Consider the following 25176-nt stretch of genomic DNA (forward strand, 5'->3'; position numbering starts at 1 on the left):
ATTGTGAAGCTGTGTTCATGTTTTTTTATTTCCTTCTTTTCTGTCGAGTGACTAAAATAATAATGTGCACACCTCTAGCCTAATTGCACAAAGCCTCACAGTATTATTAATCTGAAGGTGCAGGTCACTGAAAAATGATTTTATGACGACAGATCTTGCAGCACCTCTGTGGGGCAATATGTTATGGCTGATGTCAGGTTCTCTTGAGTGAAAATGAAACACTTTGGGTTTCTGGGAAGCTCCTTTCTATATGATCAGTGATCTCTTACTCTTTTTTTTTTTTCTTGTTCTTTTTAAACACACTTTAGATTATCACACTCTTATTATATAGTTCTTGGTCCATTCAGTCTTTCTCTGCTTAAAAACACTTAATTTAAGTACCTATTCCCACTAAACCCAACTACAACCTTACTAACTATTAGCAAGCAGCAAATTGGTAGTTTATTGAGCTATAAGTATTAATTATTGTTTATTAATAGCAAGAATCTTCAGACCCGAATTATGTTTCAAGTTTCTGAAAAACGTATGTATGTTTCAGACCAAATTATAATAATTAAAATTTAACCTCCTATAAGTATCTATATTTTTTGCACTTTCTGAATATTTTACCAACATAAAAAACAAAAAGGTCATTAATGATTGCTGGTATAATCCTAAAATGTATTTACAAAATCCTAAATGTTAACATTGTAACATGTTTACTTTGGTTTTTGTTGTATAGATTGCACCTTGTTCAAAACCAACTTTATCTTCATATTTCTCATCTCTCCACATTAGGGCTGGGTGATATTGCAAAAAAAATTATATCATTCGAAATAGATAATTATTGAATATTTTTTTTAACAATACATTTAAGAATATTAGGAATTTTTTTAAACTGAACAATCAAAGCAAACTGTAAAGGGTAAATAATGATGATAAAGTAAACCTAAGACTCTGTAAACAATACAAATATTTTTTTAATTAACATTGACAATGGCGTTTGATCAATAAATATCGAGACCATTTTGTCACCCAGCCCAGTTTTTTCTCTCTATTGGTGCTAAAATATTGCTAGGATATATTAAATGTGCATGTTGTTGATGCTAAACTGTTGGCAGGATGTATTAAATATACATGGTGTTGATTACTATGCCACAATGATTAAAAACACAATTATTTATAATTAAAACCTGGTCATGATAATTAAATAAAACCTGCTCAGGCTAGATTGTGATGATTATTATGGAAATAAGCTTTGTTCTTTTAAATGAGGATTGTCAGTAGATCAACTGCAGACCTTTCTTTACCTCTATATTTGCTATTATAAAACTGCTGTGTTACAGCAGTTTAAACTTATTAGTGAAATTAAGTTCCTTTGTTGATATCCTACCATGTATAAATATGTAACCCCCCGTCTCTTTATGCTTAAATTATAAATTATTTAGAAATTTAGAAACATTTATTGTGATGTTAATTGACCATACACTGTATTTTAAAACTAAAATATGGCAAATAGCAACAGATCAACTTAAAATTATATCTATTTAGATTTCAAGGGTTTTGAATGAGGTCTGTAAATGAAAACCCTCTGGTTTATTATTGTCATTTACATTTTGATCTGTCAAGTCCCTAAACATGAAGCTTAACAAATTGAACTGTGATTTGCTGCTTTACGTTGGTCAGAAAGTCTTTGGCCTTTTGAAGCTTCTGACAGTTTGAAGGTCTGACTATGCCACAATAATAAGACTTCAAATGAGCAACAAAAAAGTACACAACCCATTTTGCTAACACTTTATAACTACACACTATGAATCATTTATTAGCAAATAGTCAATTTATTATCTGTTAAGAATCAACTCTACATTAGTAGACGTCGGTAAGTAGTTTATTAATACAGCTACAAGTGCTGTATTCTTGACTTAGAAGCACATTTGTTATGTGCTTAATGATTGTATTTCAATACTTTTAATGACAATTATTTAATTACTCAATGAAGTATTGCATTATTTACTATACTATTATTATTTCTTTAAGAATAGTTGGTGCTAATATTTGATCATTCAGAATGCGTAAGTAAATGACTTATAACCCATTCAAATGAACATTTATATATCTTATTATTCAGGCATATATTAATAGTTAAATTGTATGTTAGTAAATGCTTAATTAACTCAACCTCATCCAATTGTGTGACCTCCTCCACATAATGTCCAAATCTGAAATACTTCCATCTTCTATATGCTCAAAAACTTGACTAAATTTTTTATATTGTACATATAAAATTGTTTCTGCAATGAATTAGTGCATCAATATAGTTTTTAAATGTGAAAAATTATGATAGGATGCTATGCTTTGGGTTAGCTAACCTAAAATAACGATAGTGTAATGGATTTTAAAGGAGGTTTAAATCAGCTCTATTAAATTGTTTTACTCACATCATCTCTTTGAATCACTTGACCCCTCACTGCACAGTATTTGCACAGTATTTACTTGGTTTCAATACATCCGATGACCTTAGATCATTATATTCTTAGACAGTATGCATTCATTTATGCTCTCGTTCATCAGCAGTGTACAGTGCGTGCATGTCATATCCACTTTACTAGTTTGCGCTCAATGAACTAAACAAGATGAAAAGACCCATTCTTATCAACCCACTGGGTTACCACAGGGATCAGAAGTGCTTTTATTTTCCACTTCTCCACCTACACCAGATCGCTTATCATTGCTGCACTCATAACATAAACTCATTCTCCCCCATCTGCCACTGCATCAGTAATTTCAGATAAGATCTCTGCATGCCTCAACTTGATGGACTGGATGAATACTGATTGCTTTCGGCTTAAGCTCTTGTCTTTTTTCCTCCCAGACAAGACCTCTCTTCATCAAATCTCTTTTGATCTCCAAAAACATTTAAAAAGTCAGACTCAATCTGCTGGATTATACTGAGCCAGTCTGTCACACAGTGGTGTGCAGCATCACTGGAAAGTACCATAACTAATTAATTCCATCAGTAAATGTTAGTTCCCACATGGGCTTTAGTCAGGGTACACATCCAATATTATTCAGTAAACATTAAATATGAGGGGGCAGAAACAATCGTATACTAGGGAACATCAGTTGTGAAATTTAGATGTGACATAGGGCTGGGCTATATGGCCTTTTTTAAAAATCACAGATTTTTTTTTTCACAAAACAAGAGTTACAAATTAAATCAAATTTTTTTTCCCACAAATAAAAAAATCTTTAAGTTGAAGGTTATTAAAGGTGCAGTAGGTGATCTGCTTAAATGCTAACTCATGATTTCTGATACATTCATTCTTTCATGGCGGGGCGCCACACCAAAATTCATTTTCACCACGGCTACATTACAGGTTCTCATTCAAAACCCTCAGTTGTTGCTGTTTGTTTTTTATTAGCATTATTTTTTTGTGGGATATAATCACTACAAATAATATTAAAATGTCAGTGAATAATAACAGAGCAAAAATTTCTGTAATCTTAGTAGTGCTCTGCGTTATTTATTTAACCCTTTAAGATTAAATACTGACTGACAGGGCTGTACGATGCGTGAGGCCAACAAACATGAGCTTCAGTATGATGACATAAACACGTAGTTTTCAGTTATGATGAGCACTGTGGTTCTGCATACAATCATCTTTTCTTGCTGGAGTTTATGGACGTTACACTTTACTTCAGGACGCATCAATGCCGTTCTGCAGAAGTATTGTAGTCATAAATATTCCTAGCAAATCTAATAAATGTTAAATACATACTTGTTACTAAATCACACTTCAGCAGTGTTTTTTTTTGAGAGCGCACAAGAAAATCTGCACTTGAGCAGCGTATATTTAATGACGTGCGAGAAGTTTTTTTTGCACAAACAGAGGAAATCGGCATGCAAGTAAAAAGATTGTATATGATTCATTGTGTGTAGTTATTATAAAGTGTTACCAAAAACTTCATAGAACTTTAAAATACTACAATTCTGAATAAAAAACTGTATTATATCTAGCAAGCTTTCAGTTGTTTAGTTAGCAAGCAAAACTTGCCATAATGCGTAATATTTCATGCATAAAAAGATCGCTGGTCTCACTCTCTCATGCGCTTTGTCCTAAAGCAACTACTGTATGCTTAGTGGTTGGCCAACGGCATGCAGGAATTATAATAATATAAATTATGCCATTTAATACAGTTACAGTGAAAGTAAACTCATAATGATTGCTAAACGGGACCTTTTTCATGATTTTTTTTTTTTAATGAACATGTATTCAGAGTAGGGATCATTTCAGAGGTTTATTAAATTTTATTTTGTGTTAAATCGGTTATTAGAAATTACTCACATTAGTGTAGTGGGTTGGATTTTATTGCCTATATTGTATTTTTGTGGGGTTGCTGCATCTTGTAGATTAGTCTAGTGCAGGGTTTTTCAAAGTCTAAGACAGTGGGCCTCCCTTTTGACACAACTTATCCATTGGCGCCCCCCTCCTCCCAAACACGCACGCACGCACACACACACACACACACACACACACACACACACACACACACACACACACACATATACACACACATATATATATATATATATATATATATATATATATATATATATATATATATATACACACAGTATATATAAAGACACAGACAGATGCCAGACTGTTAACTCACTTTTATCATCATTTGCATGAAAGTGCAATTATTTACATAGTAATAACAAGTATTTTAATATAACGTTTTTAAAACTAGGATGATGGTTCAATATGAATAGAACTGTCCATCCCAGTCAAAACAGTGGAAGTTTAGTGGGTCTCATGCTGTCATTAGCCAAAATATTTTGACAAACCACACATAAAGGTCGTGGTTGATCAGCTGGTCCTGTCCACGTAAATCATAAACTCAAATACTGATCATCATATCGTTGTCTTTTGGGTTTAAGCCCTGAACTTGAAGGCTTTTGTGGCGAGGGGGCGTGGCCGAGCGCCGTGGGATCGGAGTGAGGCCACCGCGTAAGCACCTGCCTCAGATCCCACGGAAGGAGCTCTGGATCATAAAAGGAGGAACAAGGGCAGAGGAAGCCGAGAGGACCGGACCCGGACATATTTTACTTTTGCTTTCAGTTTGACGGCAGTCTCCATGAGGATCTGCCGTCCGTTTGTTTTGGTTTAGACGGAGCTGCCGTCACTGTCATTAATAAATCACTTTATAACTGCTTCGGTTCTCCGCCTCCTTCCCGGCGGCCAAAGGGCCGTGAACTTCATTACAGCTTTGAATCGGGGTGGTTCTCAGAAACCGACCCATTGTATTAGCAGGCATATAATAAACGTTTAAATATAATAAAAAACACATACAATAATTAAACTTAATAATTATATTTTTATTATATTATATTTTTTCCCGCGCCTCCCCTGACATGCTCTGGCACCCCCCAGGGAATGCGCGCCTCACACTTTGAAAACCCCTGGTCTAGTGAACTAAGCGAGTTTTGGCAGTGTTGATATTTACAGCAATGGATGTCTTTGCAGCTACAGGGCTCAGCGTATATGAGTACACCCCTTCACACAAATCTCTTATTTAAGTTGATGTTTTCTATAGGATGCTTTTCAATAATATATTTGTGCGTATACATTAGATTAGTCAGTACTGAAACCAAATCTGGAGCTAATCTGACAAAATAACTTGCGCTAATGGAAAAAAAATTGTAGCCCAAGTTTATATTTTAGGGAAGAATATTAAGGAATATTTTCAAATATGGCAAAAAACAAGAGAAACTAAAAATATATACAATTTTGTTGAAATGCTGTAGTTTGTATTTTTTTATATTCTGCTTGAATTTAGTTGTATTATCTTTCCATTTTTAAAGATGTTATGTAATTAAAAAAACAACGCTGGATTCCAACAATAGATGGTTAACAGAGATTTTTACACTGTATATATCTATGGGTAACAGTTCCTTTCATATGCCTGTCTTCTTCATTAATTGTCTTATCCATTACTTCTCACTGTGAGAAACACAAGGTGTGACATGCAGTTTTAAATGTGCATCTCGCGGTGAATGCGTGACTGAGAGCCTGTGTTTTTTTTGGCGGGCGTGTTTGTGTGTTCTTGTTCTTTTTTATATATACAGTATGGCACATATGATGAAAATCATCTTTTGTAAACTGCTAGGATAGAATTGTGTGTAGGTATAGTCCACAGTCATATTGGGGTGATATGAAAACAAAAAGTCTTTTTTTATTTCCCTGAGGTTAAAATAGGATCTAAATCTTTTAAATTTTGTGGCCCACAACAACGTGATGTAGAGGTGCGTTTCTCCCACTAACCTAACTGATTGACAGCCATTTATTAACATGCCTCCAAAGTAACAATAATAATAATAATATTAATAATAATAATAATTCATTTTATTTGTAAATGGCGCCTTTCTGGATTCCCAAGGTCACCTTACAACAAGTATCAATAGCCATAACAGAACAAATTAAAACAATTGAGAAAAATTTAAATACATGTAAGGAGTTGCAGGTACAGACACATCGTGAGTATAAAATAACATGATAAAACACAGACAAAATTTAAAAGTGTGAAGACTATCACTGCTCCTTAGGTCCAGGGGAAGCGAGTTCCATTGGTGAGGAGCCGTGGAGCCATAACACATATAATAATATCAACAAGACAGGATGTGCTAAAAGCAACTATTAATAGATTCGTTGAGCTCTCTGTGATCACCAATCATCATCAAATGTGATCAAGAGTGAGTTTTACAAGTTTAAAACTTTTTAAAACGTTGCATGTTTGTAATGAATTACATCAATTTTTCCGTCTTTATCACCACAGCTGCATGTCAGTATAATTATAAAAAAAGACACCTCAATCCCGGTTTGTGGACGTTAAATCAGGTTTATTTTGTACATTAGCATAACAGATATCCATACAGCAGTGGATATTAATATGTATCCTGTCACATTTGCCATGCAAAATCAGTACTAAGTTAAACACATGCGCTGTGTGTGTATGTGAACTATGTAACGACATTTTGTGTGACTCATTGTCGTAGAAAGGCAGAAACTCCACAACAAATACATCAAATAATCATTGGGAAAGTTTTTACTGTAGTATTTCTCACAAACGTTACGCGAGATCTGCTTCCTTTATATCTGTCATTGCGTTCATCTTGGCAGCCGGAGAGTGAGGCACATTTTGACTGGTACGTGGGAACGGTGGGCGGGGAGAACTAGCATTAAAGCCACAGACAACAAAAACAGCTAAACTGTGTTCAGAGCAGAAAATCCAATATTCTGAAAGCTACAATAAATAATCTGATGGGTGTTTTGAGTTAAAGCTCTACAGACACGTTCTGAATACACAAAAGACTTCTCTTAAATCTTGAAAAAGGGGTTAAATAGGTGCCCTTTAATTTCAAAGAGTGCAACATTTCTCCGAGTGCTCCTTTGCTCGCTGCATGCTGTTTGTGTGTTTCTATGGCAATGCAGGGGGAGTTACGGGTACGTCACGTGTTAGGGTGAAAACTGATTTTCATTTAAACAAATCGATGTGAACTTCACACTCAAGTTAATCAATAAAATTGATTTATCGACCAGCCCTAATGTGACATTTATTCAGTTCATGTTTATTTGTATAGTGCGTTTCAAAATGAGAATTTCAGAGCTTCGCTGTATAAATTGCATGCTTCAAATATTATTATGGAAAAAAATACAAATGTGACTTTCATTGAAAAAATATTATAGATTTAACATTCTCACTTGCATACTGCTTCTTGTAAAACATACTAAAATAGTTGAAGGTGCCAGTTGTCTCTTTTTTTATTGACAATCTTATGATTTTTGACGCATTTCCTTGAGAAATTACCTTTCTCAGCTCCTCGTTAAAGTCCTGGTTCCCTTGCAGTGTGGCCACCTGTCAAATTCTTTCCTTCCTTTTTCTCACTCCCTTAACAGGCTGCCAGTGTCTATCAGAGTTCTGTGACAAATGTATGGTTTTGATCATCAAGTACAACATCAGGCTGCTCATTATTATCAGCCATTTTTGGTCACCTTTCCATTTTGTAGAGAATATTTTTTAGGTCTAGAAATTCTGTCATGCCTGCAATTTATTGGTGAACCAAAGGTGCAATTATGAGCACATCACTGGACTTTCTAGCTATATTTAGACAAAACCTAAATGGGCCTCTGCTCATGTAGCAGTCGATCATATCTGCCAGACCAGTCTGTAGCACTGAAAACTGTTGTGTTCATACACTGTTCAGGTATAAAAGGGAACAACAGCAACATTACACAACCAGCAACAATTTAAATTGTGTATTATCTTCAATTTTTTTTCCTTAAAGCTGGGTGACAAAAAAAAGATCACGATATCATGTTTCATATTATCTGATATCGATAACTTTTGAATATTTCTGACAATCCATTAAGGAATATTGGGATTTTTTTTTATAATAAAATAAACGTAAGTGTTACAGAGACTCTTTAACTTGATAAATAAAATGTGTAGCTGGGCATTAAATTACTTACTGTTTATTTCTTTGCGTTTTATCTTTGTAAACTATAAAATAATGGGTCTTCTCATGGTTAGCCAGACATTTTGTGAGCCGACTGACTAAACTCTTCTCCCCTGTACTGTCGGCCATGCCCACATCACCCTCTGCTCACAGCGCTCCTCCATGCCCATCTCTGACCATTTAAAAAAAAAAATTGAAGTAGACCTGAACTGAAAAAGAGACATTTCATGGCCCTTTAAGACAATACTATGCGTAAGAGTCTACCATGTAAACAGAGCACAGACACCTGCCTCACGAAATGCAAAGGTTTTTTCTTTCCATTTAGCGCCGTGCGGTATCAAATTCCATTAAAACAAGACTAATCCAACAGTCCTTACTTTATATTCTCGTTCAATACCTCAGTTTGTCACGGGGGCATGAATTTAAAGGTTCCTGAATAAAAGCGAAACTGCAGTTATAGGCGAAAAATTTTCCTCTGTTTGTGCAAAAAAACTTCTCGCACGTCATTAAATATACGCTGCTCAGGCGCAGATTTTCTTGTGCCCTCTCAAAAAACACTGCTGAAGTGTGATTTAGTAACAAGTATGTATTTAACATTTATTAGATTTGCTAGGAATATTTATGACTACAATACTTCTGCAGAATGGCATTGATGCGTCCTGAAGTAAAGTGAAATGTCGATAAACTCCAGCAAGAAAAGATGATTGTATGCAGAGCCACAGTGCTCATCATAACTTAAAACTATGTGTTTATATCATCATACTGAAGCTCATGTTTGTTGGCCTCACGCATCGTGCAGCCCTGTCAGTCAGTATGTAATCTTAAAGGGTTAAATAACGCAGAGCACTACTAAGATTACAGAAATTTTTGCTCTGTTATTATTCACTGACATTTTAATATTATTTGGAGTAATTATATCCCCCCCAAAAAAATAATAATGCTAATAAAAAACAAACAGCAACAACTGAAGTTTTAGAATGAGAAACTGTAATGTAGCCGTGGTGAAAATGAATTTTGGTGTGACGCCCCACCATGAAAGAATGAATGTATCAGAAATCATTAGTTAGCATTTACAGTACTGTTTAGAGTAGGGTGATGGTAGACGTTAAAAATACTATTTAATTGTATTTGTAATTTAGTAAATAACAAAACACTTGGTACAACTACTGTCGAGGAAACACTGGAGAGTACTTTTTTTGGTCAAATAATTTTGTGGCTCAAAAGTTTCGGTTCAGGCACTGTTTTGGCACTGGTACCATTTTAAAGGTATCGATTTGGCAGCGTATTAAAATAACCCCAAACAATACATAACTCTACTTTTGAGGCAATTTAATAGATAAGCATTGTAGTGGTGAAAGGGGAAGTAGAATGGCTTGTTCCACTATAAACCATAATGGAGCTCTCTCAGCAGGGAGAGACTAGTGCTCAAGATGTCTCAGACTGAAAGCGTAATAATAAAATAAAAGCTTAGGAAGCCCTAGTCCTCTTTTGTCCACTAGGCACACAGCTTCTTAAACATTCCACAAAGTACTATATTTGGACTTATGACAGTCTTCTGTTTATCTAATTCATAGTAAATTTTTATTTAAATCTGCATTTAGATTAAATCTGCAAATTAGAAATCCATATGTCAAATGAAGTTTCCTAAGAGCAGTGCCTTATAAAGCTGCACTAAACAGTAGTTCGGTTTTTCAAATAAACACTTTAGTCTGAATGAAATTGTGCCAGTCAGATTTTTGTAGAGCAGGACTTGGAGTTAGATAATGTGATTTGTATTTCAACATGGTCCAGTATGTATACACATCAATTCTCTTACGATTGGCCTTGAGTCTGTGCGAATGAGGTGATGTGTATTTAATGATTTAAATATTTAGTTAAACTTAGTGTCATGTGTACTTGGTCAAACAAATGAAGAATGTAGCTTGACTATGCCAAAACCAGCTGTAGCTAAATTACGACTGCTTTTGTAAATACAATGACATGGAAAAATGCCCTAGTCAGCTTAATTTTTCCTCTGCTGAGATAATGGAAATTTACTTCACCCTCAAATACTTTAAATTGGCTATCGTAATTGTGCAGTTTAAGTGCTGTGAAAGACCAGAAGGTAATATTTACAGTCTTGTTTGCTCCAATGTTCTCTGACAAAAAAAAAGCACAGAACTATTTTAAAACAGCTCAAGACCTTAGACATAAGTACAGTTTCAACTGATTTTTTAACAATTTAATGCTTATGATTGTCAACTGTATGATTCGTCTATTTGTCCAGATCATGAGACAACACACTCGCTGATTTTAATTAATCAGGGTGTCTGCAGGGTTTTAAAAAGTATTAAAGTTGATAAATCACTGTAGAGCAATTTAAGGCCCTTAAAAAGTATTCAAAAGTCTTAAATGCTATTTTACAAGGTGTTAAATTTTATAAAATTTTTGTTTATGCAATGTATGGGTCTATGCTAAAGTTTTGCCTGAATTAAATCTTCGAATATCAGATTGGTGTGTAGATTATGAAATCATTAAATTCCTGCTGGATTTGACATCATGGTGCTTTGTTTACTGCAGTTCTACAGGCACCACCTGCTGGATTAGCTGGATTGTATAGTATTTAGTTCAGTATATGCATAATGTTTTAGTTTTGGATTAGTTTCTTACAATCAATATTTAGTAAATATACTGGAAATTAAAATCTTACCAGTGTTTCCGGTTAAAACCTAAAGTGGTTATAAGGTATGGGAAGAGGTCTAAAAAAGGTCTTAAAAGGTATTGCATTTCACTCTCTGATACCTGTAAATAATCTGATTATTTTAAATAATTTGATAGAAGTTCTCATAGAAACTTTAATCAACCCTGATTTTTGACTAGTAAAAGAAGTAAAGTGACGTGTTGGTAAATCCATACTGAGAATTTGTAAACCCATGCAAAGTACACATTAGGGCTGCATGATTAATCGTAAAAAAAATCACTATCCCCCACACAATCTTAATCTAGCATTTCCCAAACTTGAAAATATAATTGGCTAAATCGTAGAGGAGGAGGTTGTACAGGTCTTCACATTGTTTTACATGCACTGCTGAACAATGTGGACACCTCCAAATGATGTTGAAAGAGTCCCATAGTGTATTTATAAGGTATAATTCATGCTTAATGTAATGTTGTATTCACAGCTGCAAAATGATACGTGAGCTGTTTGTTTCTTACTGAGAGGATATGTTTACTAGATCTGTATAACTACTCTTGCCTATATATTGTTGAATATAACGCAAGAGGAAATCTGATAATGACAAATGTCTCATTTTACCAGTGGAAAAAATGGTCTAATAATATTGTCAATGACAGATTGCAAGCATATATCTCAAACATAATAATTCAGAATTCACTTTACAGTGCATTAACAACCAGGACAAATTTAAAGTCTATTCAAGTTAGTGTTGGGCCGATAGATGATGCCATCTTTCATCCAACGATCCTCCGCCCGCCCCCGTTGCAAACCCGCTTACGAAAAATACACACTCAGGCCCCATTTACACTAATATGTCTTAGTATTAAAATGGCATTTTAGAACGAAAAAGATCCACATCTACACCGTGTTTTACCTAGCATTTCTGAAAAGCTCCTTGTCCGCTAAAAACTCACATAAACATCACATGACCACACACACAAAAAACACACACAGCCAGACACAGTCATGCACTTCTCTGAGCTCCAGAGAGCAATGCGCGTCAGACAGTTTATCAAGGATGTACCGCTGGATCGCTTCTCACTTTAGTTGTTAAACGTGATATTCAGACATCCCAAGTCTTCCGGAACTTCCGGGAGTCTCTGCATTTACGGGACTAGCAAACGAGTGATAATCTCCCGGAAATTGCGCATCTCTCTCCCGGTCCTCAAATAAGTCATGCACCCTTCTCATCCCTGGATCCCTCCTTGCTCTTCAGACACATCACGCGCGCACTGTCACCTAACGACGATGCCATCGTCCATCGCGATGTTTCACATTAGATTTCGTACGATGCCAAATTGGTCGACATAGACCAACCCTAATTCAAGTCCACCGTTCCAAGTCTATGCAAAATTTAGCATTTAATCAACAGTATACCTACACATACATCTATTATTATTGTAGTTTTACCATATGTTTGAGAGGAACAATAATAATAGCCTACTCATATTAACTTTAATTATACATATGCAGTTGTGTAAAAATTGATTATCATTTTAGCCAGAATCATGCAGCCCTAGCACACACACACACACACACACACACACACACACACACACACACACACACACACACACACACACACACACACACACACACACACACACACACACACACAGACAAATAGACAGAGTGAACAAATAACTGGAGCAGTGATCATCCACTTTAGCTACAGTATTGTGCCCGGGGAGCAGTTGTTAGAAAGTAATAAGTCCAACTATTTATTTATTTTTTTTTAGATGACAACAGCCCTAAATGTGGAACAGTCAGTGTCTTCAGTTGGTCTCCTGATGTGTGATCTGTTTTGCAGAGAAAATGTTAATTACAAATAAAAAAAGCTTAAAGATAAAAAAACACAGATTGAAATTTAATGCAAGCTTGGCTGAGAAGAGGCTATAAAAATGGATATACTTGTAGGTACTTTTTCATGTAGACCATTTCAATATGGTTATGTCATTTGCCATTGAACAATTCCTGCTTGTATTCAAACTATTTCATAACTGTAACAGGAGCCAATTCAATCAAAACTTAATGTTAAAACAGCAACATTATTTATTAATATGTGCCTCTTTCTGTATTCTCGGAAGCTATAGAAGTTAAACTTGGGAAATACGTTGGGACCATTGTTTTTGTTTTCATCTTTCAAAATGGTCTATAAGCATGAAACATCAGCTTGGCTAAGCTTGCTCATTTTCAGCTGTTTCTACTTTGTTTTTTGTGTATATTTAAAGATTGTATGAATGGAAATGACAAGATGCACTTAAATTCCAAAAATGTGGATACAAATCGTATGCACTACATTGAATCTGGTAATATTTTTAATCAGTAAAAGGATGTGCTCATAAAATTATAATGAAAACACTTTGTCTGAATAAAGTCTTCAATTTGCATGCAAAAATACTGGACTGGCCTTGTTTGAGGTTTTTGTTTGAATGATTGTAACAGTCTGAGTGTTTTGTAAGTCCATCACTGAAAAGATTTTGTATTCGGTTATTTGCCAGTGATTGTTATTGTGGCTTGTGGCTTCTGCTGCTCAAAACCACATTTATTACGTAGGAAAATTATAAATGTGTTGGTAGAAATACAATTTGAAACATGTTTTGTTACTATAGCAAGTAACATGTAGTGTTTTCCATTTCCTCTATTCATTATGGTACCATGGTACCTCATGGTGCCCCCTAGGAAGCAAGCACACAAATGCTCATAAATTTCTTTTGCAAATGAGCTAAATGTCGTTTAACACCGTTGTTTAACGATTGTTGCTTTTGGTGTTTTTGACTGGCTGAACAGGAATCACATCAAATCTGTAATAATCAAAGGTTTTCATGCTGTAACCATTGAACATCATGCCTACTCAGCACAGATGCACAAAGGCCCTATTTACGTCTAGTATTAAACATGGATTTTCATTGTGGTTGAAACATGAGCTTGCCCACTTTCGAGCAATTGCAGAGGTAATCAAAAACACATTTTATTCGATTGGTGTTGAAGTGACGTGCATGTGGTCAAATGTGTTCAAACAGTCATAAAACAGCACTTTCTCACCACCTACTGAGCTCATTCACAAACATAACAGGATGGCTTTTGAAGCGTTGGACAGATGGATTCAAACATGGAATCGAAAAAATTCAAGAGTCATAATTATAAACATGTCTGTTTTTGAGGCTAAATCAAACTCGATCATTAAAATAATGCCAATAAAACCACACATTAATAAATCATTAATTTAAAAGTCTCAAACCAGGCCATGATGACTACAAATTGGTCCCAAAATGTTCAAGTGTTTATTATGTGTTAAAGTTTTATTTTAGATTGGGTTGAAATCACAACATTTTAAATGTGTTTGTTCTGTGATTTATATTTATTTATTTATTTATGGTTGTTTACAGGCAATTCATTAATGCACAAGTAATTATAAGGTCTCTTCCTTGAACATGAATGACTAAGATTGTAAACACGGATGCAGTGATTAAACTAATCAACGTCATTTTGTGTAATCAAGAGTTAAATTGGTGCAGAACGTTGCACATTAACACTGTTCAAAATTCACACTACGCTACCCAACTTGACTCATCAGCCATTGTTTTGTCATTTCATTTTTACTTGTTTAAACATAGGAAAACCCTTTACCAAAGGAATCAAAGCAAAGAAATGGCTTTAGAGTGTGTATCTCTCTGTGTGTTCTCAGTTCTTCAAGCTCTAAAGTGCTGGTGCACTTTGTAAATCAGTCGGGGGTGAAGAGCAGCGTATTTGTCACAGAGGGAGAGACTCTGCTAGATGTTGTCATCAAGAAGAATCTTGACTTCAGTGGCTTTGGTAATGAAACCATTTATGTGTCATTTTGGCTCCATGTGATTTGTGTTTTTTAAGAAGTTGTCTCATTTTAATCTATTGTTGCCCATATTAAAAATGTTTTACCTAAAGACTCTTCTAAAGCATAAAAATACCATAATATGTTTGCAGATATTTAAGAAACATGCTAAATGAACATACTAGTTTATCTGAAAAACAATCCTGAAGTCAGTTATTCTCTTGAAAATATGACTTTGTTTTGGTCCCTATAACCTGCCCATTGCTAGTTTCCTAATTATATTTCATCACCCCAGGTTGCCTTGGTGTAAAACGCAGCTTATTTTATTTCAGTCAATGCTGCCTAAATGGATGTGCCCATGGCTGGAAATGCAAAAATGAGACGCAAATTCTGTGTTGTTAAAATCCACATGAGGTGGATTTAAGTGACTAATAATATAAATATTATAAACACAAACATTAGCTAAGCAGATTATATTGTAACACTGTGTCCTAACAACACAAGACAAGATTTCTGCAACAATCAATTTGTTTGTCTGCATGCAACGCAACATGACAAACACATTTAAATAGAGCCATTCAGAAGCACTTGTTGGTTTGCACATGAGTCAGAGTTCCAACGTTCAATTTCTGAATTCATTAATGCACAAGTAGTTATGAGGTTATAAACATTCAATTTCAGAAATTGAACGTTGCAACTCTTATTCACTCTCACAGCATGTACTTTTAATATTGTTAAAGAGGTTTAATATGTGTAAATTAGACCATAAACCTTACTATTTCGTTAGAGTGCAGTGCACTATTCTGTGCTTCTGAATAGCTGTATTTAAATGTTTATGTTGTGTTGCATGTTGTAAGGACACAGTGTTACTAGTTCTGTGTTTATTTCATTTTAAAGATTGAGGTAAATATCCTGCTGTTTTCAGTATGGCAATAATAGTATGGCATTCAAACTGAAATTACTACCATTTAATACTGAATAAAGCACATTAATCAATACCTGAGGTGATAATTGTCAGTGTTTTATGCTATTGTTTAGCCTTGAGAAATAATAACTGTTTGTAGTAGTTTCAGCTGATGGTTAAGACAAAAACTCCTTTTAATATGGAAAAAAGAAGTTTCCTCACATGAAGTTATGACATTTTATAGGCTTGATAGTCAGGCACGCTCCCGGCTGTTGGTGTCATCATGAATCATTGGAAAAAGGGCCTAATGAAAAAGTGTTTTGATTTTCAAGTGCAATACCTAGTTCAACCACTGGGTGTCAATCTTACATAGTGCACCTTTAAAGTTTGCTTGAGGTTCAGATATTTGTGGACTTTTCCTCGGCATTTAATACTGTGAATCCTTTTATTTTAGCAAAGAAACTTGTAGATGAATTTGATGTGAGCCATGGATTGGTTTTATGGATTTTAGACTTTTTGACATGCAGGCAGGAGAGAGTCATGTTGAACAGAGTGCTTTCAGATATGCTTTTTACATCAGTAGGATCTCCACAGGGCTGTGTACTGTCCTCAATTCTTTTTATATTATACACAAATGAATGTCATAGCACTAAGGACAATTGCCATATAATTAAATATGCTAATGACACAGTTATTTTATCCTTGTATACAACAATAATCATAATAAGTTTTTTAAGTGGTGCAAAGAAGCTGAACTACAACTAAATATCACAAAAATGAAAAAGATGGTGATTGATTTGAGAAAAAAATGCCTTAGTGAAACCAGTGTATTTTAACGGAAAACAAGTTGAAAGGATACAGGAATATAAGTATCTTGGAACAATATTTGATACCACATTAAAGTTCCAGCTAAGCTCAGAAGCTGTTGCTAAGAAAGTGCGTCAGAGAATGTATGTTCTAAGAAAACTGTGTAGAAAAACATATACTGACAAGAACTTTTTATACCACCTATATCGAGAGTTTATTAAGCTTTTCCTTTTTATGCTGGTTCTCCTCACTTTCCGTTAGAGACAAAAATCACCTTCAAAGCTTAGTCAAGACTTGCTCCAAGATTATTGGTTTACCTCTGCGGAGTCTAGCAGAGTTACATAAACAGCAAATGTTAAGGAAAACTCAAAGTGTGATAGGAGACGACTCCCGTCCTCTAAAGCCTTTTTTTGTTCTTTTGGCCTCTGGAAGAAGATTAAGGGTGCTTTCACACCTGTGAATCGATTCAGTTGTTTCGAAACAGAGATTACAAATGTTACATTGTTGCTCTTTGCTCTTGGAGCGGTTCGCTTTCACACTGCAAAGTTTCTAAAAGGACCAAAAGAGCTAAAACAAGTCACGTGCGAGTAAACTCTTCTTGGTCAGTGTCAGGGTTTATTTTGCAGCGTCCCGCTAAGCTGTCAGGAGAGGTGGTGGTTTGGTGGTGATTAACTGGGTGTGCGCGCGTGACGTGTCTGAGTAGAGATGCAGTGAGGAGAGGTGATAAGGGTGCGCGACGATGCCTATTTGAGGACCGGGAGGGAGACGCAAGATTACCGGGAGATCATCACTCATTTGCGGGCATCCGGAGACTCGCGAAACTTCCCGCCATACTCATAATTCTCTCTTCATATAGCCGTAAGCCTATTACATATCCATAAAACACTGTGATATAACAGCGCTCGGATCAGATCGCTTTCTCACTGCAATCGAACCGCTCCAGGGTTCGTTTCAATCGAGCCGAGACCACCTCATTCAAGCGATCTCGGAGCGATTACTTTGGCGCGGAACAGAGCGCGATTGCCCTGTTCACATATGCCAATCGAACCGCGCTAACTGGGCAAACGAGATACGTTCCGAAACAAAAGTGTAGGTGTGAAAGCACCCTAAGAAGCATCAAATGCTCTTCTAACAGATATAAATTTACCTTTGTTCCTGAAGCAACAAAGCTTTACAGCAGTACATTTTATCAAGTTTTAAATTTAAAAAATTATATATGGGTCTTTCCTATGTTTTTTTAGTACTATTTATAAAGTTATTATGACTCAAATCAAATCACTTTTATTGTCAGCATGCTGGATTGTGTTTTTTAATACTGTTTGTAAGTGATTTGTCTCTTTATATGTTTGTTGTATCATGAAATGCTACTACCCTAATCTAATTGCCTCTGGTGAGATTAATAAAGTTGTTAAACTTAAATTTAAAAAGATAATGCTCTTTGCAACATATATCTGAGTTACTGGATCTGGAGGTCTGTACACCAATTTTCTTTCACTCCAGGTTATTTTTGCTCAGTTCTCACACATACACAAGGCTTCAGACTTTATGCTTGTTGGCTTTGTTGAGGCAGGAGAATATCCAACTCTCCCTGTAAACATTTTTCTTTTGTGATAGATGAATAACATTTTGTCAGTAATTACTTTACTTGTGTATAAAAAAACCCAATGCATTCAAAGTTTTATTGAATCAATTAAATGTATTACATTTTACAAACATGTAAGACCTTGTTTATTTAGACTGTTTGGATGAAATGGACTAATGAACATACAAAATGAATAAAAGTGTGCTTGTGGATGTGTGTGTGCGCGCATGTGTGTGTCTATATTAGGAGCATGCGAGGGCACTCTGGCCTGTTCCACCTGTCACTTGATATTTGAGGAGAATGTGTTTGACAAACTGGAGCCAATGGTGGATGAAGAGATTGACATGCTGGATTTGGCTTACGGAATCACCAAGACGTAAGAATCCAGGATTTAATATATGAAGCTTGTCTGATTAAGTCAGTAATGAGTGCTAAAAATGTCCATAAATATTTCTATAATAATAACAACAATGCATATTATAGTTTAATTAGAGTGTTATGTTGTTTTCATTCGTTTAAAATATTTATTATATATTAATTAAGAATGAAATAGACTAATACATATGAGATGATGAAATATTGACTAAAAGTACAGGTAAACAGCAAACTTTCCTTTATTGAAACGTATAGCTCTTTTTTTTTTCTCTGCAAATTGTTGCAATGATTTTTTGGTGCTGTTTTCTCATTGGCTCAGATCTCGATTGGGTTGTCAGGTGACTGTGGAGCGCTGGATGGACGGAATGACTGTTCGCGTGCCACAAGATATCAAAGATCAACGAGGAAAACAAGAGGCTGTGAGCAGCAAATGATACACAAGTGCTTAGACTTCAGACTTAAAATAATATATATTGTATATAATAACTATATACAGCATAACAAAAACAGTACTTTTACTTAAGATTAAACAATGGACAAAGCTGTTTTCATTTTGTTCTATTCTGATTACATATGAGTATGGTGCAATATAATTTCACAAAGCAATAAAATGGATGTGACCTACCAGTATGGCTCTGTATATTATCAAGCTTAATTTTAGCTCAGCAATTAATCGGATGACTGTGCCTTGCCTGAAATGATACTGTGAGTCTGAAACTCGCTCAAGGTGGCTTTTTAAAATGTATTACAATATTTAAATTACTTTGAAGAGCAGAGGCGGATTTTATTAGTGTCCGAGGCATGCTGAAGATCCAGAAAATATAAAACTGTTCAGTTAATATATGTATGTATATATGTGTGTGCATGTGTATGATTGGAGTAATTTTTTAAATTTTCCAAAAACAGATCTAAAACAGTTCTAATATTGTAGGGATTAAGCCAGAGGAAGGTTGTATAAATCTTATTTTTATCCACGATCTTACTTTCTCTCAGATTTCACTCCTTAGAGCGTCTGGCATCATGTATCTCACCCAGGACATGCGTTAGGGCTTCCGCTATCATAATACACCTTTAAAACTCGTCAATGGCAGGTAAGCGTTTTCTCTGGTAAACTGCAGGGAAAGATGTTAACAAAAACGTTTATCGATTTTATGCACACCATAATATCAGCCATACATGTAAAGCAAAAATAACGTTCTTCAATTGAGTTACGTCTAGAAGTTGTCATTCTTGAATCAACCTCTATCATTGGAAGCTGCTTGCTTTTCTGTCTCGACCATTGCTTCGTTTGTTAGATGTTTGCTTCAACTCTCTTTTGTAGTCTGAAGCACGTCAAACACACAAAACACCCGATTCGTGCCACAGGATGTCTAATTCAATCATTGCACTGACTTCAGATGTAAATCACTTTAGGAGCGCAGGTGAGATGCCATTTTTTCGAGAGATACTCAAATACATCACTTGTGCTGCGAATACAACATCTATAAGTCAAGTAAAACAATTAATTGCAAACTGAAATTAATATACTTTCATTACATGGTTTAGAATTAGATTTTTTATGAGATTAATTTTTTTGCGATTATTTTGCATTTAAATTAAGAATTTTGCCCGATTGTGGAAATTTGCAACTTTTGGTTGATTTTGCGTTGGATTTAATGAATCGTGAAAAACTAGGGCGTCTGATAAACAGTGACGTGTCAATACAAATAAATAACTACTATCACAAAAGCAAATACACCCCATAAACAACCTCAAAGCTCAAAAAAATGTCTGTTTTTATTGGTAAAAACTACATTTCCCTGTGGAGACTATTGTGCGCTATGATATAGTTGTGGACCCTTGTATCTCCCAGCATTCATTCTAGAGAATTACAGTGTAGCTCTGGCTTGTATGATTTTCTGCTTTGTATTAAAAGAAGCTAAAAGTTTGCTGTCAACGTGAGTACATGGACCGGGGGGACCAAGTCTTAGCACTCACTCTGGTCCCACGGGTTCTGCGGTGGTTGGGGAAATTCTAAATTGAACCAAAATACTTAATTACAATTGGCTTAAGATTGGCAACCAAAATTCGGGACATTTGCAACCTGCAGAATCTGGGAATTTAAAAACAAACAAACAAACGAAAAAAAAAAACATGCGAGTATATAAACAGTATGTTTGATGCTATTAAGGTAATTTTTTTCTACATGGTTATTGTACTACACTACACCAAATTAACTAATAGCATCATGTTTTCACCTTTTTTAATATATGCCCAGCGTTTTTATTCATATTTCCCCAGTGTATGTTGTGTATGGCAAGTAGAGGAGAACTTTAGATTCAGCTCATTTGCATGCCTGGAAGTGTAAAACCACATGTTTCTATTTAAGTGTGAACACCGTCACAGAGTGGGCACTGCAGACTATTGTCGTGTTTTTTATGTGACCTTATGAACAAATACAAGGGCAATCTTCATGCTGGTCTGCAAAATGTTGTACATCCAAAAATCCCAGGTAGTAAACACAAGAATAACCTCATTGGCCATTCATAACCTTGACTTTAAGCCGCTGTCGAGCACTGTGTGCAACACCTGCAGTATAACACCTGGCATTGCAGATTTTTTGCTTGAAGAAAGATGTATTTTTCAGTAGATTGATATTCCTGAGACATTCAGTGTTTTCCTTTCCCTACTACAAATGTATTCAATTATTCAGCTCATGGCAAACACACTCTATTCATACAAATGTTATGGCCAGAGAAAATCACATTGTTGAATTTGACCAGTGTTAACCAAATGGCTCTCTTTTGATTCAAAAGTTAGATTAAGAATTTACTGCAGGAAGTTGATGTGAAATGGCAGGAACTAAACTGTATTTAACTGCAATGAGGTATATGCACACAGGTATTTTAATTTTCAGTTAGCCAACCCAAGCTCCTCCGTTAAACTGTCTTGCCATTACAAAATGGCCACATTTAGAATCTGATTTATTTAAAAATGAATGATCTACATTGCCTGATAGATTAAGAATATAAAGTGGGACTCGGACCAGACTAGAAGCACTGCATTGAATTCCATTTTCCCTGCATGTCTTTAAAATATGAAAACTTATAGAAAATCAGTATTTTCAATGGAGTTTCTGCGCTAGCCTGATGCTACTGGCGGCACTACACAGCCATCAGTGCACAGTCAAAAAAACGTTCATCTCGTTTTACACTTGAACAACTAAATTAATGCATAAGTCTATTTAACTGATTGTATTTTAATTACAATACAACATTAATGCTGTAATTATATAGTCACATTAACTTTCATCAGAAGTTTATCGTTGGCTGAACAGCTTTTAACAGTGCGGATTGAACAAAATTAATCGAGTAACACTGTTAATTACTCTAGAAAGATATATATTTAATTTGTTACATAGAAAACATTTTGTAGACTTGGTGAAATGTGATTTAATTTGAATTCAACATCTGTTGTGTGCCAAAGTCCCAAAGGTGATTCAGAAAAATAAACATTTTATTGGACCAAAGCCTTAAACTTAAGCTAATCTAACAACCTTGTCAACACTGGTATTTCTTCTGAAATGAAAGCAATGTTTCAAAGATGTCATTTCTAAAGGAGGAATTTCAATAATTAATGTTCTCCTTAATCGAACTTTGCACACTGATTTAAATAACAAAAGCTTAACAAACATTAGATTTAATTAACACACACACACACACACACACACACACACACACACACACACACACACACACACACACACACACACACACACACACACACACACACACACACACACACACACTTACACATGCATAGCAGCACATGCTGACAAAAGATACTCATAAATATCTTCTTTTTTTCTCCAAAAATTCCAAGTATTAAACACAAGAATAACCTCATAGCCATTTCATAACCTCAACTTTAGGAGCACTGCATAAAACAGCTGCAGTATCATACCTGGCGTTGCAGATGTTTTGCTTGAAGAAAGATGTTTTGGTCAGTAGATTGATATTCCTGAGACATTCAGTGTTTTCCTTTTACGACCATTAATTTATTTAATCATTGAGCTCAAACTTGCTGGCAAACACACTCTATTCATACACGTTATGGCTGAAGTTAGAAAATCACATTGTTGAATTTCACCAGTGTTAATCAAATGGCTCTCTTTCAATTCGAGAGTTAGATTTTGAATAGATTTCTGAATTCTTTAAAAATCATTGATCTTTATTGTTTGATATATACATATACAGTTGAAGTCAGAATTATTATCCCCCCTGAATTATTAGCCCACCTGTTTATTTTTTCCAGAATTTCTGTTTAATTGAGAGAAGATTTTCTAAACACATTTCTAAACATAATAATTTTAATAACTCATTTCTAATAACTGATTTATTTTATCTTTGCCATGATGGCAGTAAATTATATTTTACTAGAGATTTTTCACGACACATTTATACAGCTTAAAGTGATATTTAAAAGCTTAACTAGGTTAATTTGTTTAACTAGACAGGTTAGAGTATTTAGGCAAGGTATCGTATAGAGATAGTTAGCTCTGGAGACTATCGAAAAAACAATTAGCTTAAAGGGGCTAATAATTTTGTCCTTAAAATGGTGTTAAAAAAATTAATAACTGCTTTTATTTTAGCCGAAATGAAGCAAATAAGACTTTCTCCAGAAGAGTAAATATTATCAGACATACTGTGAAAATTGCCTTGCTCTGTTAAACATAATTTGGGAAAAATTTCAAAAATAAAAAAAAAATAAAGGGGGGCTAATAATTCTGACTTCAACTGTATATAGAAAATAAAGTGCGTCTCAGACCAGACTACTGCGTTAAATTCAAATTTCCTTCCCGTGTCTTTAAAATATGAAAATGTATGTAACATCAGTATTTCAATGGAGTTTCTGCGCTAGCCTGCTGCTATAGACGACGCTACACAGCCAAAAAACACTCATCTCGTTTTATGCTTGAACAACTAAATGAATGCTTAAGTCTATTTAACTGATTTAATTACATTACAACATCAATGCTGTAATCAAGTAGTCACATTAACTTTTAATCCAAAGTTTATCGTTGTCTGAAAAGCATTAGCAGTGCACATGGAAAGAAATTCAACCGTAACACAGTTATTTACCCAGTGAAGATAAAGTATTTAATTCATCCCATAGAAAAAAATTCTGTACACTTAATAAAATGTGATTTACTTTGAATTCAGCATCTGTTGTGTGCCAAAGTCCCAAAGGTGATTCAGAAACAACATTTTATTGACTTTATTGGACCAAAGCCTTAAACGTAAGCTAATCTAAAACATTAACAGCCTTGCCAAACCTGGTTTTTCTTCTGAAATGAAAGAAATCTTGCTAATTATCTTAATAAGGTGTCATTTTTAAAAGAGGAATTTCAATATTTAATGTTTTCCAAGTCAAACTTTGCACAGTGAAATAAATAACTAAAGCTTAACAAACATTAGATTTAATAAACAAAAAAACACACACACACACACACACACACACACACACTTACACATGCATAACAGCACATGCTAACAAAAGAAACTCATAAATATCTTTTTTTCCAAAAATCCCAGGTATTGAACTTCATTTCCGACTCGTAACATCGACTTTAGGAGCACTGCATAAAACACCTGCAGTATAACACCTGGCTTTGCAGATGTTTTGCATGTCGAAAGATGTTTTTGTCAGTAGATTGATTTTCTTGAGACATTCAGTGTTTTCCTTTCACGACCATTAATTTATTTAATCATTGAGCTCAAAGTTGCTGGCAAACACACTCTATTCATACAAATGTTATGGCCTTAGTTAGAAAATCACATTGTTGAATTTCACCAGTGTTAACCAAATGACTCTCTTTCAATTCGAGAGTTAGATTTTGAATTTAGGTCAGGAAGTTGAAGTGAAATGACAGGAACTAAAATGTACTGAATTGCAATGGCTTATATGCACACAGACTTTTAATTTTCAGTCAGGCAACTCAAGCATTTCCGTTGAACTGTCTTGCCACGTTTAAGATCTGATTTCTTAAAAAGAATCAATGATCTTCATTGCCTGATAGATATAGGATAAAAAGTGGGTCTCAGACCAGACTAGAAGCGATGCATTAAATTCCATTTTCCCTGCATGTCTTTAAAATATGAACATTTATTTACCATCAGTATTTTTATTGGAGTTTCTGCACTAGTTTGCTGCTACTAAAGGCGCTAAACAGCCATCAGTACAAAGAAAATGAAAACCTTTCATCTCTTTTTTTACTTGAACAACTAAATGAATGCTTAAGTCTATTTAACTGATTGTATTTTAATTACAATACAACATCAATGCTGTAATCAAGTAGTCACATTAACCTTTCACCGGAAGTTTATCATTGGCTGAAAAACATTGCACATAGCCCATTGAAAAAAAAATTCAACACAGTAACACAGTTAATTACCCAAGGAAGATAAAGTATTTAATTCATCACATAGAAAACATTCTGTAC

General features: G+C 34.8%; 1 protein-coding gene across 5 annotated transcripts in view; it reads left to right on the forward strand.

Moving 5' to 3' along the window:
- Positions 1–19325, forward strand: part of fdx1b (ferredoxin 1b) — a 39379-nt gene extending 20054 nt beyond the window's left edge. For 4 of the 5 annotated variants that reach the window (XM_073950637.1, XM_073950635.1, XM_073950636.1 and 1 more), the window contains 3 exons: positions 14905–15032; positions 18567–18696; positions 19015–19320. In XM_073950637.1, coding sequence (XP_073806738.1) covers positions 14905–15032; positions 18567–18696; positions 19015–19129 — 373 coding nt within the window. In that variant the 3' untranslated portion in view covers positions 19130–19320. 5 annotated transcript variants of the gene reach the window in all.
- The last annotated feature ends 5851 nt before the right edge of the window (positions 19326–25176 follow it).

This window comes from Danio rerio, chromosome 5 (assembly GCF_049306965.1).
Source record: "Danio rerio strain Tuebingen ecotype United States chromosome 5, GRCz12tu, whole genome shotgun sequence".
NCBI lineage: Eukaryota > Metazoa > Chordata > Actinopteri > Cypriniformes > Danionidae > Danio > Danio rerio.